The 17,415-nt window shown below is 43.3% G+C and overlaps 1 protein-coding gene across 1 annotated transcript; it reads left to right on the forward strand.

Annotated features, from left to right (window-relative positions):
- Positions 1 to 779: 779 nt before the first annotated feature.
- Positions 780 to 16,380, forward strand: LOC115119200 (outer dense fiber protein 2-like). The gene is given in 19 exon segments (XM_065017267.1): positions 780 to 1,377; positions 1,379 to 1,498; positions 1,747 to 1,860; positions 2,071 to 2,223; positions 2,351 to 2,541; positions 5,039 to 5,183; positions 5,428 to 5,553; positions 5,894 to 5,968; positions 6,171 to 6,242; positions 6,351 to 6,467; positions 6,684 to 6,869; positions 7,094 to 7,203; positions 8,778 to 8,913; positions 9,396 to 9,506; positions 11,541 to 11,804; positions 12,023 to 12,123; positions 14,259 to 14,421; positions 14,620 to 14,745; positions 14,916 to 16,380. Coding segments are annotated over 19 exon segments (2,637 nt in total). The 5' UTR covers positions 780 to 1,221; the 3' UTR covers positions 15,087 to 16,380.
- Positions 16,381 to 17,415: the final 1,035 nt, after the last annotated feature.

The following is a 17,415-nucleotide window of genomic DNA, read 5'->3' on the forward strand; positions in this document are numbered from 1 at the left end:
GTCTGTCATTAACATGTGTGAACGTAGCTGTTTGTTTATAATCTACTGCGAAAGCCACTTGCCACAGCTGACATCCCTCTAGGAAAAATAAAGTTATTATATTGTATTATTTTATTTTCTATTAGTTACAATGCATTCTAGAATTATATTATATTATTGTGGCTGTACCTAAAAGTGACTTAGTTCACAACAGCTGTCTTATCTAGGCTTGTGGTTCCCAACCTTTTTTGCTTACTGTACCACCAACTGAATTTTGCTCTGCCCGGAGTACACCTGAAGTACACCCTCGTGGGAATTTTACCAGTAAGCCTATGGTCTCATGAGTCTTCTTAAGTATCCCCTGTGGATAGGCCAAGGATCCCCGGTTGGGAACCACTGATCTAGGCAAATTGTCATCCTTAATTGGACCACCTAACTATTGCCATCACCATCATGAGTGCAGCCAGGATAGTCATGGCTAGAACAAATCCAGCTTTGGTAAATTAAGGTCAAAAGGTCATGCGTTTAGCATTTTACCTAACCATAACACCTTTTCTCACCGTAACCTAATTATCCTAACCTGCTAAGTTAATTATTCTAACCTGCTGCATAAGCACTTCTAACCATGACCCCAGGAAAGGAGAGCAACCCCAGCCAAAGCAAACTTGTGTAGGCTTGGACGGTTTCCAGGGAAGCCGTTGCTATCAACAACGTGGACCATAAAACACCAAGGTCAGTTCTTTGCTCCAATCACAGATCAGCAAAGTTTTGAATCAGCCAATCACCTATCAGAATGCTAGTCTACCAGAAGAATGTTGTTTTGGAGGAAGCTTTGCCTGTTGAATGAAATGCTAGCAAGCTAAGTAAAATATATTTAACAATATACATAATCTACCATTTCGAGGAATATTTGGGTTTTCACATGGTGAGTGACTTCTGATGATAATGCTGTAGACACTTCAATTTATTTTTAGCTAATCAATTTCTCCACATCGCAGTCTGTTTTAGCAGAAACTCGGTTTAGCCAAATAGCTAGCTAACGCTACCAGGCCATTACATGTGGTATCTACTATATTTCATAAGCTACGTATCTATCTAGCTTGTTAGTATAATGTCTATCTAACTAACTACTTATCTTTTGATTGACAGACAATCTCCTACTAAACAGAATCACATCTGACAGTGAATCAACCCAACCTTGTTTTTTTACACTTGCCCCAATTTCCTTGATTTTTGTGTTTGATGATGTACCCAGTGAAACTGTCCCTTGTCAAGGCCTGCTTTGCACCATTGCCTCTGTTTCTGACAGTGCATAGTGTGGTAATGCTGGGACACAATAGAAAGGTTGAGCTGATGAGGGAGTTATTTTGTGGCCTTTGCATAGTTGACACACAGCTTTTTTTTTTTACAGAAAAAAGCACTGAGAACCCGATCAATCTCACCACCCCTACATGTGCACGTGAATGAGACCACGCCTGTGCATGTGAAGAAGAGTAGGAGCCCTGCCAGGACACCACAGGTTGGACAAACCTTTTCAGGGGAACACTTTGAAAAGTTCATTAGATATCTTAGTTTCCTGTCAATACAGTTCTGATTCAGGGCCTGAGGTGCTGAATTGATACGAAAAGCATGGAGAATATGTTTTACACTGTTTCCAAGGGTCTCTGAATGTATACTCCTTTCTTTTATGCTATTTGATACTGTATACCATGCACTACATGTAAAAGCATAGTGTCTTCCTTGAGTTTTATGCTGTCTGTTTTTTAGGGTAAGACTAAGGGCGATGGAGGGAACCTGCGACCTACTGCAAAGGTCAAGACACGAGTGCCGTGGATACCGCCTGGGAAGGCCTCCATACGGGATGCCTCCTACAAATGGGAGGTCTGACATGCTATTCACTCCTTTTATCTTCTCTGTCTATTTATCTTAATTTCCAATAATACAATGTATCCATACGCCTATTAAAGCAGTATCTTTATAAAATAACTAATTTCAAGACTATCCTATCAACGCTTTCAATAATATGTTATAAAATGGATCAAAAGAAGCAATGTTTCCAGAGTCTGTGGTCACTGAATCTATTCATCTCAGGGGCATACTCATCGTCTGGAGATCACACCATTACCTCAGTCTGAGATCTCCCACTCTCTGCTGCGATTTGCCGACTTCTCGTCAGAGGAGGAGGATGTGCTGCATGGACGAATCAACCAGTACGAGAGGAAGATTGACAGCCTGATGACTGAGGTCAGCACGTTCAAAAGTGTGGTCTGTCCCTCCTGTAAAATTCTCCTTAGGACCGGATGCACAAGTTCCCCTAGTTCCCTACCTCTTGATACAACATTTATTTAATATTATAAGTGTGTGTGTATAGGTGGAGCTGCGAAGGAAGGAGCAGCTGCTGGAGCGGCAGTCTGAGAAACTTAGCGCCTCCCAGCAGGTCATCGAGGAGCAGGAGGAGGAGCTGGCCGAGGTGTGCAATGAGCTGGAGGTCACGGAGAGGGAGAACTCCCGCCTGCGCCACTCCATGGAGAAGATGCTGGACGAGAGCGACTGCACCAGCAGGTATGGACCAGACAGACGCACTTGAAACCATAGTTTATTTTAATTGACTTTGTTTTCGTAACGTTACAGCTTTAACTTATTTTCTTATTTTTGCCCTGTATTAAAAATGTACTGTATTTTATGGACAGTGTTAGTCAGAAAGTAGAGAGGGAAACAGATAGTGAGTGGCAGACAGAGAGGAAGATGGGATTCAATACCCTGTTGCCTGCAGGTATGAGTTGTCCAGAGTTGTTATGACTGTGATGATGAGCCATGATTCTCAGACGCCTTTAACTCATTAATAGTCCTTGTAATAAAACAAGATCTATTTAGTAGTTCTTTATATATAACATCTGATTTATTGTCGGGAGCCAAAAGTTAAGTTATCGAGAGCCACCAGTGACTCGCGAGCCATGCAAAATATCACTGGCCTGTTATGTCATACAATGATATGACTGCCTGTCACCCTAGACACACTCCAATTTGCTTACCGCCCCAATAGGTCCACAGACGATGCAATCGCCATCACACTGCACACTGCCCTATCCCATCTGGATAAGAGGAATATCTATGTAAGAATGCTGTTCATTGACTACACCATAGTTCTCTCCAAACTCATCATTAAGCTTGAGACCCTGGGTTCTCGACCCCGCCCTGTGAAACTGGGTCCTGGACTTCCTGACGGGCTGCCCCCAGGTGGTGAAAGTAGGATCCTCAACACTGGGCCCCCAGCAGGGTGCGTTCTCAGCCCCCTCCTGTACTCCCTGTTCACCCACAACTGCGTGGCCCTGCACGCCTCCAACTCAATCATCAAGTTTGCAGACGACACAACAGTGGTAGGCTTGATTACCAACAACGACGAGACAGCCTACAGGGAGGAGGTGAGGGCCTTCGGGGGGTGGTGTCAGGAAAATAATCTCTCACTCAATGTCAGCTTCTCTTCAACCTCAGGAGGCTGAAAAAATGTGGCTTGTCATCGGAAACCCTCACTAAATTTTACAGGTGCACAATTGAGAGCATCCTGTCGGGCTGTATCACCACCTGGTACGGCAACTGCACCGCCCACAACTGCAGGGCTCTCCAGAGGGTGGTGCGGTCTGCACAACGCATCACCGGGGGCAAGCTCCCTGCCCTCCAGGACCTACAACACCCAATGTCATAGGAAGAAAAAAATATAATCAAGGACAATAACCACCCGAGCCACTACCTGTTCACCCCGCTTCGATCCAGAAGGCGAGGTCAGTACTGGTGCATCAAAGCTGGGACAGAGAGATTGAAAAACAGCTTCCATCTCAAGGTCATCAGATTGTTAAACAGCCACCACTAGCACAGAGAGGCGGCTGCCTACATACAGACTTGATATCATTGGCCACTTTAATAAATGGATCACCAGTCACTTTAATAATGCCACTTTAAGAATGTTTACATATCTTGCATTATTCATCTCATATGTTTTATACTGTATCCTTCACTATCTATTCTTTACTATCTATTGCATCTTAGCCGCTCTGTCACTGATCATCCATATATTTTATACTTATATATTCTCATCCCATTCCTTTACTAGATTGTGTGTATTAGGTTTTGTTGTGGAGTTGTTAGATATTACCTGTTAGATACCTCTGCACTGTCGGATCTAGAAGCATAAGCATTTCACTACACTCACAGTTACATCTGCTAACCATGTATATGTGACCAATAAAATTAGATTTGATTTTAAATGATAATGTGTTCTCAGTCAATTTACCTGGTAAAATAAAATCTCAGTGTACAAAACATTAATAACACTTACTCTTTCCATGACAGACTGACCAGGTGAATCTAGGTGAAAGCTATGATCCCTTATTGATGTCACTTGTTAAATCCACTTCAATCAGTGTAGGTGAAGGGGAGGAGACAGGTTAAAGAAAGATTTTTAAGCCTTGGGGCAAGACAAAAGATTTAAGTGACTTTGAACGGGGTATGGTAGTAGGTGCCAGGCGCGGCGGTTTCTGTCAACAACTGCAGCGCTGCTGGGTTTTTTAAGCTCAACAGTTTCCCGTGTGTATCAAGAATGGTACAACACCCAAAGGACATCCAGCCAACTTGACACAATTGTGAGAAGCATTGGAGTCAACATAGGCCAGCATCGACACCTTGTAGAGTCCAGGCGCCAACTAATTGAGGCTGTTCTGAGGGAATAAGGGGGTGCAACTCAATATTAGGAAGGTGTTCTTAATGTTTTGTATACTTAGTGTATAATTAAGCAATATAGCCTGTGGGGGTGTGGTACAACCATTAGCCATATACCACAAACCCCCAAGATGCATTATTGCTATTATAAACTGGTAACCAACATAATTAGAGCAGTAAAAATAAATGTGGTATACAGTCTGATATACCACGTCTGTCAGCCAATCAGCATTCAGGGCTCAAACCACCCAGTTTATAATACAACAATCTTTCCTTTCTGTGTCCCATATTCACAATCTGCAATTCCTCTGCCTCTCATACGACGTCTGCCTACACATCTGTCCAGACTAGAGAGGTCTATGGAGTTGATGCAGCTGGAGAAGGACACTCTGCTCAGGAAGTTGATGGAGGCTGAGATAGATGGGACAGAGGCTGCAATACAGGTGTCAGCCCTCAGAGAGACCGTCACTAAGATGAGTGTCAGCACCAGTGTGAGTGACAACAGAGACAGGGTTATGGGGTTCAGCACAATTTCAATTCAGGGGATGGATTGACATGCCAATTCAGACTATTTGTTATTTTCAGAGGGGATATTAGTTAACTTCCTCAGTTGACTGAATTGACCCCAACCATGCTAAGAAACCAATATATGTTTTCAAAATGCATATGGTAGGTGCAACCTCAGGATATAATGTAGGTGTTGAAATATGAAATTCTTTAATTTGTTTGGAAAAGAGGATGTCTGGGACTGAGTCTTCCCTCCTGGCTTGTCAGAAGGAGCTACTGCTCCAGAAATTGGAGACGTTTGAGGCCACCAACCGCACGCTGCGCCACCTACTGAGGGAACCGCACGGACATGAGGTACCGGTACATGCTTCAGGCCAGTAGAGGTCAGATTGGCCTGCAGTAGAGTAGAACTTACTTTTAGCTATAACATGCCTTGATTTAGGGCCACAACATGATTAGCAAAGATACTTTACTTACCCTGAACCCTAACCCTACTTGAACCCCTAAGTTTCAACAACTTCCAGGATGGTGAAAATGCTGACAAGATGAGTAACCAATGACTTTCAGGAGCAGGATGAGGCAGCAAGCCAATTACAATTCACAATCCCATGTTGTGGCCCGAAATGAGGCCCTCTCTTATAACTGTACTTTTACCTGTTGTGGTGGCTGTTTTTCTTGTTTGTTTTTTGAACAGCTGGAATCCACGAGGATGTCAGAACAGAAAGATGTACTTCTGAAGAGGCTGACAGACACAGAGGCAGAAAACTCGGTGTGTTTCTTTGAATAAGCCACTGTCTGTCAGCAAAATATTCCTTGAATTACGAATCACCAAAATGTCCTCTTCAAAATGGTTTGTGCTCTTGGGGCAGTTGATGAATAGAAGAAGGTCCTACTGAAGTTAATGTCTGTGTCATTCGTAACGCATACATTACACTATAAGCATATTATAAACATGGCATGTCATCACACAGAATATTGTAGTGAAACTGCAAGAGAAAGAGAGGGAGGTGAAGCAACTGACTACGCTTCTGGACACAGAGAAGGTGAAGTACAGAGGCAGTAATGTGTCTCACACACTCGCAGCGTGTTCATCAAATATTTAATTATTTGAATGATTACGATACTGTATTTTCTGTCTGTTGATGTTCCAGGAGAATGCTAAGACCACAGGCGAACTGTCTAAAGTGCTGGAGTCTACTCGGGCACACTTGCAGAGCCAGTTACGCAGCAAAGAGGCTGACAACAACCGCCTTGCTGTGCAAATGAAGGTAGAGTAGAGTGACATGTTTGTTGTGTGGATTCTGTTTAGTATGCAATTCATCTTGCTCTGGAGCAGCTTAATTTTGCTATATTTACATACTTTGCCTATGCCTTATTGTAAAAGAAAAGTGAAAAGATCATTCCCACTACAAATATTTTTTCTTCTGCAGACAAAATTTCTTCCTGTATGTTTTTTTTCACCCTCTGCTTTCGGATTTGTCAAGAACCTGGAGCGGGCGGCCAGTCAGCAGCAGGGAGAGATGGGTCACCTGCTGGAGCAGTTGCGGGGTCTGAAACTTCAGGCGGAGGCCGACAAAGAGGACCTGAAGAGGGCCACACGGGCCCAGAAACACCGGGCTGAACGCAGCGAAGATACCGCCGGGCAGCTCAGCACCCAGCTACTGGATGTGGTAGGTGAAGGGGAGGAGAAGGTGGCCTAACTGTCTAATTTTTATTTTAAAAACTGACCTTGAATCAGTGCTTAGGAACAAGATATCTCACAAAAGAATAGCTTGATGATTAGTCAACCTTTGTTAGTAATGGGCTAGAACAACAGCCAGATGTACCGTGTAGCTCTGCGGGGCCTGGCTTAAATAATGTTCAAATCTATTGGATGATATTGTTGACTTCACAGGAGAATCAGATGGCACAGGCCCTAACAGCAGCAGAGAACTGGTGTGGTCGCCACGCCCAGGAAATGAAGGACAAGACTCAGCTAGAGATGGAGGTCTCAGTCCTCAACAGGTGAGAGAAAGGGAGAGATGCTTCAGTTGATTGACCACTTTCTCTCAAAATAAGAGGTGACACAATCAAGCACAATCATGAATATGTCAAATGTGAATGCACCAATTTGTAAGTCGCTCTGGATAAGAGCGTCTGCTAAATGACTTAAATGTAAATGTAACGTTTAGCAGATCTTATAGGGAATGCAGTGAAATGCCCATGTTACTAGCTCCTAACAATGCAGTGAAATGTCAAAGAAGTACACAGATAATCCACAACCAAAAAACAAATCAAGAATTTCTGTACTAATTCATTAAAAACCCAAATAAAACTGTAACAGTAATCCAAATGCAATCTATACATATACAGTATACACCAGATTAATTTACACAAGATACATAATATATACAAGAGTATGTGGACATCCCTTCAAATTTGTGGATTTGACTATTTCAGCCACACATGTTGCTGACAGGTATATAAAATCGAGCACACAGCCATGCAATCTCCATACACAAACATTGGCAGTAGAATGGCCCGTACTGAAGAGCTCAGTGACATTCAATGTGACACCGTCATAGGATGCCACCTTTCCAACAAGTCAGATTGTAAAATGTATGCCCTGCTAGAGCTGCCCCGGTCAACTGTAAGTGCTGTTATTGTGAATTGGAAACCTCCAGGAGCAACAACGGCTCAGCCGCGAAGTGGTAGGCCACACAAGCTCACAGAAAGGGACCACCGAGTGCTGAAACTCATAGCGCTTAAAAATGGTCTGTTCTTGGTTGCAACACTCACTACCGAGTGCCAAATTGCCTCTGGAAGCAACGTTGGCAAAATAACTGTTCATCGGGAGCTTCATGAAATGAGTTTTCATGGCCAAGAAGCCGCACAAGCCTAAGATCACCATGCGCAATGCCAAGCATCGGCTGGAGTGGTGTAAAGCTCATTGGACTCTGGGGTAGTGGAAACGCATTCTCTAGAGTGATGAATCACATTTCACCATCTGGCAGTCCGAAGGACGAATCTAGGTGGATGCCAAGAGAACGCTACCTGCCGTAATGCATAGTGCCAGCTGTAAAGTTTGGTGGAGGAGGAATAAGGGTCAGGGCTGTTTTTCATGGTTCGGGTTAGGCCCCTTAGTTCCAGTGAAGGGAAATCTTAATGCTACAGCAAATCAAATGTTATTTGTCACGTGATGAATACAAACAGGTGTAGACCTTACAGTGAAATGCTTACTTACAAGCTCTTAACCAACAATTCAGTTTTAGGTAGAGTTAAAGTGACTATGCATAGATAATAAACAGAGAGTAGCAGCAGTTTAAAAGAGGGGGGGCAATGAAAATAGTCTGGATAGCCATTTGATTAGCTGTTCTGGAGTCTTATGGCTTGGGGGTAAAAGCTGTTAAGGAGTCTTTTGGACCTAGACTTGGTTCTCCGATACCGCTTGCCGTACAGTAGTAGTAGAAATATTAGAATGAGCTATGTCAAGAATAGTGTCTACACAGTATAAACCCCCATGGTCTAACATAAAGCCCATCTGACGTAAATCCTTCATAATCCAATTTTTATCATCCTGCTCCACCCTGTGTGTGCAGCCAAATGTCAGACCTGACACAGCAGCTCCATGGGAGAGAGGACAAGGGCCGGGCCGAGAGAGAGGGGCTCCTGGACCGCCTGCACAGTCTCACCACAGAGGGCACCCACGCCAGACTACAGAACCAGAGCCTCAAGGTCAATGATGACAATGGATTAACACTTGAAATTTCTGGGCCAGTTTCCCGGAGACAGATTAATTTTAGTCTGGAAGTTGGACTAGAAATCGCTTTGAATTGATATTTTTCATTGGGCTTTAAAGGGGAATGTAAACACTTTAGGAAGTAAAGCTAAGCAACGTTACAGTTAGCTGACATTCTAAAGCCTAGTGTTTCCCTTCCCCTTTAATGTGTTTCTGTACCAATCCATTATGTGACACTTTCTTCTTTTTCTTCTTTAATCCCATTTCTACCCGGTACCTAACAAATAGTTGTTGATTCTGGTTTCAGTACATTACAGAGATACAAATGAAATTCATTATTCATAGATTTAGCTGACCAGATAATAGATTGCTTCATTGCATCATAACACCGATTTGCGGTTAGATTATTCTGGTACACACATGTACACCGTTCTGTACTGCAGGCTGACAGCCATATGTGTGTGTTTCCCTCATTCAGGCCAGGTTATCTGCTGTGGAGGAGAAGCTGGCTCTGTCCCAGTCAGAGGTACAACAAGTCAAAGCCTCTGTGAAGCAATACGAGAGCCTGGTAGACAGCTATAAGACCCAGGTATGTACACACACAAGTATGCACCCACGTCGTACCCATATACAGTGCCCACAAACATGCAATAATATACTAAATGAAAGAGAATTAAGCAATAAGGCCCGAGGAGGTGTGGTATATGGCCAATATACCACGGCTAAGGGCTGTTCTTATGCACAAAGCAAGGCGGGGTCAGACCGTGTACCACGGGTATGACAAAACATTTATTTTTACTGCTCTAATTACAGGGGTAACCAGTTCATAATAGCAGTAAGGCACCTCGGGGGATTTGTAGTATATTACCAATATACGACGGCTAAGGGCTGTATCCAGGCACTCCGCTTTGCGTCGTGCATAAGAACAGCCCTTAGCCATGGTATATTGGCCATATACAGTTGAAGTCTGAAGTTTACATACACCTTAGCCAAATACATTTAAACTCAGTTTTTCACAAGTCCTGACATTTAATCAGAGTAAAAATTCCCTGTCTTAGGTCAGTTAGGATCACCACTTTATTTTAAGAATGTCAAATGTCAGAATAATTGTAGAGAGAATGATTTATTTCAGCTTTTATTTCTTTCATCACATTCCCAGTGTGTCAGAAGTTTACATACACTCAATTAGTATTTGGTAGCATTGCCTTTAAATTGTTTAACTTGGGTCAAACATTTTGGGTAGCCTTCCACAAGCTTCCCACAATAAGTTGGGTGAATTTTGGCCCATCCTTCCTGACAGAGCTGGTGTAACTGCGTCAGGTTTGTAGGCCTCCTTGCTCGCACACGCTTTTTCAGTTCTGCCCACAAATTTTCTATAGGATTGAGGTCAGGGCTTTGTGATGGCCACTCCAAAACCTTGACTTTGTTGTCCTTAAGCCATTTTGCCACAACTTTGGAAGTATGCTTGGGGTCATTGTCCATTTGGAAGACCCATTTGCGACCAAGCTTTAACTTCCTGACTGATGTCTTGAGATTTTGCTTCAATATATCCACATAATTTTCAATCCTCATGATGCCATCTATTATGTGAAGTGCACCAGTCCCTCCTGCAGCAAAGCACCCCCAACAACATGATGCTGCCACCCCCGTGCTTCATGGTTGGGATGGTGTTCTTCGGCTTGCAAGCCTCACCCTTTTTCCTCCAAACATAACCGTGGTCATTATGGCCAAACAGTTATATTTTTGTTTCATCAGACCAGAGGACATTTTTCCAAAAAGTAAGATTTTTGTCCCCATGTGCATTTGCAAAACGTAGTCTGGCTTTTTTATGACGGTTTTGGAGCAGTGGCTTGCTGAGTGGCCTTTCAGTTTATGTCGATATAGGACTCGTTTTACTGTGGATAGTTACTTTTGTACCTGTTTCCTCCAGCATTTTCACAAGGTCCTTTGCTGTTGCTCTGGGATTAATTTGCACTTTTCGCACCAAAGCACGTTCATCTCTAGGAGACAGAACGCGTCTCCTTCCTGAGCGGTATGACGGCTGCGTGGTCTCATGCTGTTAATACTTGCGTACTATTGTTTGTACAGATGAACGTGGTACCTTCAGGCATTTGGAAATTGCTCCCAAGGATGAACCAGACTTGTGGAGGTAAAAAAAAAAAAAAAAGATTTTCCCATGATGTCAAGCAAAGAGGCACTGAGTTTGAAGGTAGGTATTGACTAAAATTATGTCAATTAGCCTATCTGAAGCTTCTAAAGCCATGACAATTTTCTGGAATTTTCCAAGCTGTTTAAAGGCACAGTCAACTTCTGACCCAATGGAATTGTGATACAGTGAATTATAAGTGAAATAATTTTTGGAAAAATTACTTGTCATGCACAAAGTAGATGTCCTAACAGACTTGCCAAGACTATAGTTTGTTAACAAGAAATTTGTGGAGTGGTTGAAAAACTAGTTTTAATGACTCCAACCTAAGTGTATGTAAACTTCCGACTTCAACTGTACCACACCCCCCTTGTGCCTTATTGCTTAAATAAATAACTGTGTGTGTGTGTGTGCGTGCACTGTTCCTGGATGCCCTATATGTGTTAGTGCGTCTGTGTAATGCTACCCATTACTCAGGTGGTGAAGACGCGGGCGAAGGCGGACGAGTATTGTGCCAGGCTGGGACAAACGGAATGCAAGGCGCGGGAGGTCCGGGACCAGATGGAGAGGGAGTTGGAGGTGGTGCGTAGGGAGCTGCTGGGCCGGCTGACAGAGCTGGAGCCTCTTCCTGAGGCACTGCGGCGCACCGAGGTCCTACTGGAGGAAGCTCAGGACAGGGAACACGCCCAGGAGAGACACAGCACCGAGCTGACCACTGCCCTGTCCGACCTGCGCATGAATGTGTGTATGTGGAGGGGGGGTGGGTGGGGGGCAGTGGAAAGTGTGTGTGTGTGTATGGGAGCTGGGAAGTGTGTGTGTGTGTGTGTGTGCCACCTTGGCTGACCTGAGCATGGTGTATGTGCTGCACACAAAACTTAATGGTATGCTTCCAGACTGTGGCTTTATTGGTGTTATTAATGGTTTATTAATGGGTGGTGTGTGTGTGTGTCTCTCTCTAGGTGGAGCAACAAGGCACCCAGGTGGAGCTGGTGAGAGTGAAGAACTCGGTCCTGTTGGAGGAGAACAAACAGCTGCAACACCGTGTGGAGAGTCTAGAGAGGTCAGACAGTTACGGCCATTCCAGAGCCTGACACTTGCAGTGACCCGCATGAATATCATTACACACTGAACAGTATGAGTTTGTATGTGTGTACAGTGTGCATATTCCTGTGTGTGTTTGTAATATGATAACTAATATCAGGGGTGCAACTTTCGCTGGGGACGGGGGGACATGCATTTTTGTGCCCCTCCCAGTTTTGTCATTGGAATGTGATACAAAACGAGGCAACGGTGTGCTTTGCGGACGCCTCCGAGCGGTCGTGTAGGCTGTTTGGAGTGTTTATCCGACTATAAAAATAAAATAATTTTAAAAGTATGTCCCCCCCCCACCAAAGTTGCGCCCTGACTACTACAGTTGAAGTCTGAAGTTAGGTTGGAGTCAATAAAACTCGTTTTTCAACCACTCCACAATTTTCTTGTTAACAAACTATAGTTTTGGCAAGTCGGTTAGGACATTTCTCCAACAATTGTTTACAATTTCACTTATAATTCACTGTATCACAATTCCATTGTGTCAGAAGTTTAAATGCACTAAATTAACTGTGCCTTTAAACAGCTTGGAAAATTCCAGAAAATTATATAATGGCTTTAGAAGCTTCTGATAGGCTAATTGACATAATTTTAGTCAATTGGAGGTGTACCTGTGGATGTATTTCAAGGCCTACCTTCAAACTCAGTGCCTCTTTGTTTGACCTCATGGAAAAATCTAAAGAAATCAGCCAAGACCTCAGAAGAAAAATTGTAGACCTCCACAAGTCTGGTTCATCATTGGGAGCAATTTCCAAACACCTGAAGGCTACCACGTTCATCTGTACAAACAATAGTACGCAATTAGAAACACCATGGGACCACGCAGCCGTCATACCGCTCAGGAAGGAGACGCGTTGTGTCTCTTTGAGATGTATCTTAGAGATGAATGTACTTTAGTGCGAAAAGTGCAAATCAATCCCAGAACAACAGCAAAAGACCTTGTGAAGATGCTGGAGGAAACAGGTACAAATGTATCTATATCCACAGTAAAACGAGTCCTATATCGACATAACGTGAAAGGCCGCTCAGCAAGGAAGAAACCACTGATTCCAAAACCGCCATAAAAAAGCCAGACTACGGTTTGCAACTGCACATGGGGGCGAAGATTGTACTTTTTGGAGAAATGTCCTCTGGTCTGATGAAACCAAAATAGAACTGTTTGGCCATAATGACCATTTGTTTTGTTTGGGGGGAAAGAGGAGGCTTGCAAGCCGAAGAACACCATCCCAACTGCGAAGCACGGGTGTGGCAGCATCATGTTGTTGGGGGTGCTTTGCTGCAGGAGGGACTGGTGCACTTCACATAATAGATGGCATCATGAGGATTGAAAATTATGTGGATATATTGAAGCAAAATCTCAAGCTTGGTTGCAAATGGGTCTTCCAATTTGACAATGACCCCAAGCATACTTCCAAAGTTGTGGCAAAATGGCTTAAGGACAACAAAGTCAAGGTTTTGGAGTGGCCATCACAAAGCCCTGACCTCAATCCTATAGAAAATTTGTGGGCAGAACTGAAAAGCGTGTGCGAGCAAGGAGGCCTACAAACCTCTCAGTTACACCAGCTCTGTCAGGAGGAATGAGCAAAAAATTCACCCAACTTATTGTGGTAGCTTGTGGAAGGCTACCCAAAACGTTTGACCCAAGTTAAACAATTTAAAGGCAATGCTACCAAATACTAATTGAGTGTATGTAAACTGCTGACCCACTGGGAATGTGATGAAAGAAATAAAAGCTGAAATAAATCATTCTCTCTACTATTATTCTGACAGTTCACATTCTTAAAATAGTGGTGATCCTAACTGACTTAAGACAGGACATTTTTACTCTGATTAAATGTCAGGAATTGTGAAAAACAGAGTTTATATGTATTTGGCTATAGTGTATGTAAACCTCCGACTTCAACTGTATATCCAAAGTGACATACAGTACAGTGTTAGTGTGTGACCCCGGCAGATACATGTGACCCCCCCTCTGTGTGTGTTTATGTATCCCGTGTGATGTATGTGTGAGCATACCTGGGTCTTACAGCCCTCCCCTCTATCTCTCCCTTTAACCACCCTATCCCTCCCTCCCTCCTTCCTTCCCACCCTGTCTCTCCCTTACAGGAAGTTGGAGGAGGCCACCAGTCAAAACAGGGACCTGGCGGGGGTGATCGCCAAGCGGGAGGAGACCATCCACAGCAACCATCTCTGTCTGGAGGAGAAGTCCCGTGAGTGCACCCACCTGACCCGCCAGCTGGAGGAGGCTTTAGAAGACGCCCGACTGCAGGTCTGTCTGGGGCTCCTGGCTGCCTGGGGACAGGGGGAGGCTGGGGAGCAGTCATTTTCAGACAACAAAAATCTCACCACGACATCAGCTAAAATACTATGACAATAGTTTTCTTCCCTGAGGATGTTTTATCTTTGTTGTAACAAGGTGAGAAGTCCGTTGCTCTGTCTGATGGAGTATCTCTGTCCTGGTGTATAGGTGTCCAACACCCGGGAGCGTGCGTCCACCAAAGAGCGCTCCACCCAGTCCAAGGTGGTGGACCTAGAGACACAGTTGAGCAGAACCGCCACAGAACTCACCACCCTACGCCGTAGCAAAGAGGAGGTGTGGGCGAGTGTTTTAAAAATGCACATCTCTCGTGTAAAACTCTGATTATAATCTATGATAGTCTCTAAACCTATTGTGGTCAAAGACATTGAATCACGACAATACTGACCTTACACAATCAGAGATCATTTCATAACTGTGTGTGCTCCCCCCACCCCCACCCCCAGGTGGAGCGGCGTTATCAGTCGCGTCTGCAGGATGTGAAGGATCGTCTGGAGCAGTCAGACAGCATCAACAGGAGTCTGCAGAACTACGTCCAGTTCCTCAAAGCATCCTATGCCAACGTGTTCGGCAACTTAGTCCTCACCAGCTTTCTGCGGGCCCCCTCTCCTATCTGAGGGGACCATCCCCAAAGATTCTCTCAGAACACACACACACAGACACACACACACCTATCCCATCTGAGGATACTCTCCCCAAACACACTTATTTATCCAGGTCCATTTTCAGAGGGCTCTTTTCATCTATATGAAATATGTGGATTTTGAGTGTGTATATGTTACAATTATACGGCTATAATATATCACTTTTTTCAAGAAAGGAAAGTGCTGTTTGCAGACATTAATAGTTTACACAGTCTTCACTTCCAGCTTGGAAAAGTACACCCAAAAACTCTTCAGTCCAGCTAAAACAAAAAAGGAATCATCTGTTCGGCTGAGGGACTTGGAAATTTTAAAAAACACTCCCTTCCCCAGGACGCTTTAACTAGTGACTATCAGGGAGAATACAGAAAAAGGAGCCTTCTGTTTCTGGGTAAATCTGATACATTTATTGACAGGACAAAATAAACAATAGGCTTTACTTTTAGGCATTAATCACCTTCATCAGAGCCTGACTCCCGGAAAGTCACTAGTTGAATAATATATGCAATTTAGCAGTCGCTTTTATCCAAAGCAACTTATGCGTGCATACATTTTATGTATGGGTAGCTCCGGGAATCAAATCCACAACCCTGGCATTGCTGAGGCCATGCTCTACCAACTGAAGTGTGCTGGGATAAGGAATGTTTTGGGGATGTACTTCCTGCTTGTCTACAGTAATTGTTACAGTTGTCCTATAGTTGTTGATGTCCTACTAAGTCCATTATGTTTTCACCTCTACGGTTCATGATATCTCAGCAAACTGTATCATTCTGTCCTGTACCTTACTGTACAACACTATATAGCTAGCCACCCACCTAACAAATGTACTGTACCAAACCATAGCTGTCTAGCTACCCTGTCGCATAGTTGTCATATACAGCATCCGTCTATTTATCATCTTATCATGTTACGGAATTGTTCCATTGGTGCTATGATTGATTAGCCTGGTCCCAGATCTTTTTGTGCTATCATGTCAACTCCTTGTCATGTTTGGCGTGACGAGGAGCGGCATGTTCACACACAAAGAATAGTACCCAGGCTAATGATTGGTGCTATCTGCTAACCAAGGCCATATCAATGAAACTAAGGATTTAGTTTGGGTTGTTTTTACTGTTTATTTGGGTCAGTAGGAGTTGATGTGCTCTTGGCGATAATTGTAATAGTTGTACTTCTACTTTAATTATGAAATAGGATATATTTTTTATACTTTAATACAATTATTTTATATTCCTTGAAAGTGCTGAGTTACAATAAAGCAATTTAAAATGTTCTTTTTTTCTGATAATAGCTGTTGTGTCTTTGGCATCATTAAACTGAAGATGAATTTATCAAAATTTCACTGTCATTATTATTACGTGATTAAACTACTTAATCACGTAACTGTAATTAACCAGGAAGTCGGGGCACCAAGGAAAATATTCAGATTACAAAAGTTATAATTTTCCTAATATAACTTTCAGATATTTTAATATCTGATCACCTAGTCTTCTGATTAATGAATTATTCTTTACCTCACGTTAGTCTCATTCCAAACGTCGTAAATGGTTGGTTATCTGCTAATCCTTTGCACATGAACGCTCACTCATTCGGGAACAATTGCAATCAATATATATATTTACGCTCAGTGTGTCATCGGGATCTCTGTTGAAAAGTTTGTTTTTGTTGGAGTTGTCCGCCCTCTCTCTCTCTCTGTCGTGGTTAGATTGGCTAGTTCAGAGTGACATTCATTCATGTCGTTATAGAATAGATGTTTCGGCGGTTGTCGGTCTTCGCGTTCAATGATGCCGAATTCCTAGCTGCAGACTAGTAATTAATATCAGACTTGTTCTTATTTTGTCTGTATCGATAGTCTAAGAGTTTAACCACGTGGTATGGTTAAAATATTCAGCCATCTACTCAAACCTTAGCTTATACTCAGGTTTATGGTCTCTACTCAAACCTTGGCCCTCTCGTGGTAAACTGGTCTGCAACCTTTAGCCATCTCGTAATTGAGGTAAGCTCGGTCTGCTGATAGAAAACCCAGGTGGGGTTTTTATTCTGGGGTTTTTATTCGGGACAAAAAGGCTGTCTCATGACGCCAGGTCCTGACTTAGTGAAACTTTTTAGGGAATTGGAGTTTCCTTCATTAAACAGTCCAAAATCAAATTACACAATTTCACAAACAGTATCACCCTCACTCATTCATCTTATACAACAAATATGTAAGCCTCCTAACTGAGGCTATTGTATAAACAGCATTATGGTAATGTGGCTGTATTGTCTCCCATGAGTTAAACAAAATTGTACCAAACGGACCAGTTCGTAG

This window comes from Oncorhynchus nerka, linkage group LG4 (assembly GCF_034236695.1).
Source record: "Oncorhynchus nerka isolate Pitt River linkage group LG4, Oner_Uvic_2.0, whole genome shotgun sequence".
NCBI classification, from domain to species: Eukaryota; Metazoa; Chordata; class Actinopteri; order Salmoniformes; family Salmonidae; genus Oncorhynchus; species Oncorhynchus nerka.